Source organism: Rhagoletis zephyria, unplaced genomic scaffold (genome assembly GCF_001687245.7).
Source record: "Rhagoletis zephyria isolate East Lansing unplaced genomic scaffold, Rhagoletis_zephyria_1.1 Rzeph_scaffold_01081, whole genome shotgun sequence".
NCBI lineage: Eukaryota > Metazoa > Arthropoda > Insecta > Diptera > Tephritidae > Rhagoletis > Rhagoletis zephyria.
In genome coordinates, this window is record NW_016158165.1 from 91,513 (window position 1) to 93,867 (window position 2,355).

At 46.7% G+C, this 2,355-nt stretch overlaps 1 protein-coding gene across 1 annotated transcript in view; it reads left to right on the plus strand.

Annotated features, from left to right (window-relative positions):
* The window catches only part of LOC108362735 (uncharacterized), a 21,454-nt gene extending 19,379 nt beyond the window's left edge, over nt 1-2,075 (plus strand). The window contains exon 3 of the mRNA XM_017615853.1: nt 417-2,075. Coding sequence (XP_017471342.1) covers nt 432-1,991 — 1,560 coding nt within the window. The 5' untranslated portion in view covers nt 417-431 and the 3' untranslated portion in view covers nt 1,992-2,075. The remainder of the gene's footprint in view (nt 1-416) is intronic.
* The last annotated feature ends 280 nt before the right edge of the window (nt 2,076-2,355 follow it).

Sequence of the window (2,355 nt, forward strand, 5' to 3'; positions counted from 1 at the left end):
CAACATGCTTATACGAAAGGTAGATCTACAGAAACGGCGCTACATGAAATAGTGTCGTATATAGAGAGATCACTAGACATCAAAGAATATACGCTAGCAGCCTTCCTGGATATAGAGGGCGCCTTTAACAACATCATGCCGGGCGCGATAACGGCAGCACTGGCGGGCCTGGGCATCGACTCGCGCTTAGTTGCGCTCGTAAACCAAATGCTGAGATGCAGGGTGGTCCGGGCGGAGCTGGCGGGGGTATCGTTGACCAGGTTCGTAGAGAGGGGCACCCCGCAAGGGGGAGTCCTATCCCCTCTATTATGGGTCGCAGCGGTAAACTCACTGCTGTGTGGCATGGAGGGGGTGGCTGTAAGGTTATTGCGTATGCGGATGATCTTGCACTAACAGTAAGTGGAAAATTTCCACAGACTCTATGTGACATTATGCAGGTAAAACTGAAGGAAGTCGAGAGTTGGACAAAAAATAACGGGCTAGGGGTAAACCCAAGCAAGACAGAACTTGTACTGTTCACAAGAAGGTACAAAATCCCCCCATTGATAACACCAAGGCTGGCACAGACCACACTAAAATTAAGCGAGTCCGCTAAATACCTGGGGATAGTCCTAGATAGAAAATTAAGCTGGATTCAAAACACCGAAGAGCGGGTGCGGAAGGCCACGGTTGCCCTATACAGCTGCAGGAGAGCAATCGGCCAAAAATGGGGTTTAACCCCGAAGCTAGTGCACTGGATATACACCGTCGTGGTGAGGCCCATACTTCTGTACGGGGTAGTGGTATGGTGGCCAGTGCTGGAGAAGAAAGTAAACATTATTAAATTACAAAAAGTGGAGAGAACGGCCCTGATCTGCATTAGTGGTGCTCTCCGCACAACACCTACTATGGCAATGAACACGATCCTCAACATCATACCCATAGATATTATGGGACGACAATACGCTGCGTTTGCAGCCCTAAGACTACAGGGGCTTAAAAGCTGGAAAGTGGCTCGCTGTGGTCACACTACAATTCTGAGAAACCGACAACTACCGAGTACAAAGGACTACTGTGTACCAAGGCTCACTTTCACTAAAGGTTATAGCGTAACGCTAACTAGCAGGGAATCATGGCTCGAAGGAGCTCCGGGGTCTAGAGATGCCATAAGATTCTACACGGACGGCTCCAAACTAGGAAATAGGGTAGGAGGAGGCGTCTACTCGGAGGAATTGGGAATAAAAAGATCATTCCGACTACCTGACCACTGTAGTGTCTTTCAAGCCGAATTGGCAGCCATACAAGAAGCCGTTGACAGCCTAAAACTAGCTGTTATCGCCACTACGGAAATATATATATACTCAGACAGTCAGGCGGCCCTTATGGCGCTTGACTCTGTCACTATAAATTCGGAAACAGTTGCCAACTGCCGCAAATCACTTAACGTGATGGCAGAGCAGTTCGCTTTGCACCTGGTATGGGTACCGGGGCACAGTGACATACCAGGAAATGAGAAGGCAGACGAGCTTGCAAGGGCGGGTACTTCCTCTCCACTTTCACCAGCCTGGAAGAGGGTGGGTATGCCACTCGCTTCCTGCAAGCTCTTACTAAGGGAGAACTTCCTTGAAGAAGCGGCCTCCAGATGGGAGCGCACTGAAAACTGTAATACAACGAAGCTTACATGGCCAAAATGGGATGTACGGAGATCGAGAGAAATTCTCACTCTCAACAAAGGCGATATGTCACTGGCCATTGGTCTGCTCACAGGACATATTTTGATAGGAAGGCACGCAGAACGCCTCGGGGTTAGTCACAACGACTACTGCAGGAGCTGCCACGACGAAGAAGAGCCTGAATCAATAAGGCACTTACTCTGCGATTGCCCAGCACTGGGCAGGAAAAGACAGAAATTCCTAGGTATAGGTCTTCTAGACGATCTAAGCGCGACTGCTAAGTTTGGAATACGGCAGTTGCTAAGGTTTGCAGACTCCACAAACTGGTTTAAGGAATAGGGGTTTTCTTTGGATCCATGTGGTATCACAATGGGCCCTGATCGGGCCTAAGTGTGCTGGCGCCCTCTGGGCCTAGCAGCCACTTCAACCTAACCTAACCTAACCTAGAATTCTAAAAGATATTAACATTTTTGAAAAATTCCAAAATTGTTCCACTTTTCTGAACTTTTCCGAAATTTTGTATTGATATAACAAAGTTTGAGAATTTTAAATAAATTTATTGTTAAATGCATAATGATAAATTGATTCACTATCACTGGCTAATTACACTACACTGAAGGAAAAAATATTAAAATCAAATAGAAACGTAATTGATCTCACTATAAACGTCAACGAAAGTACTGTATATTGGTAAATATTCAAT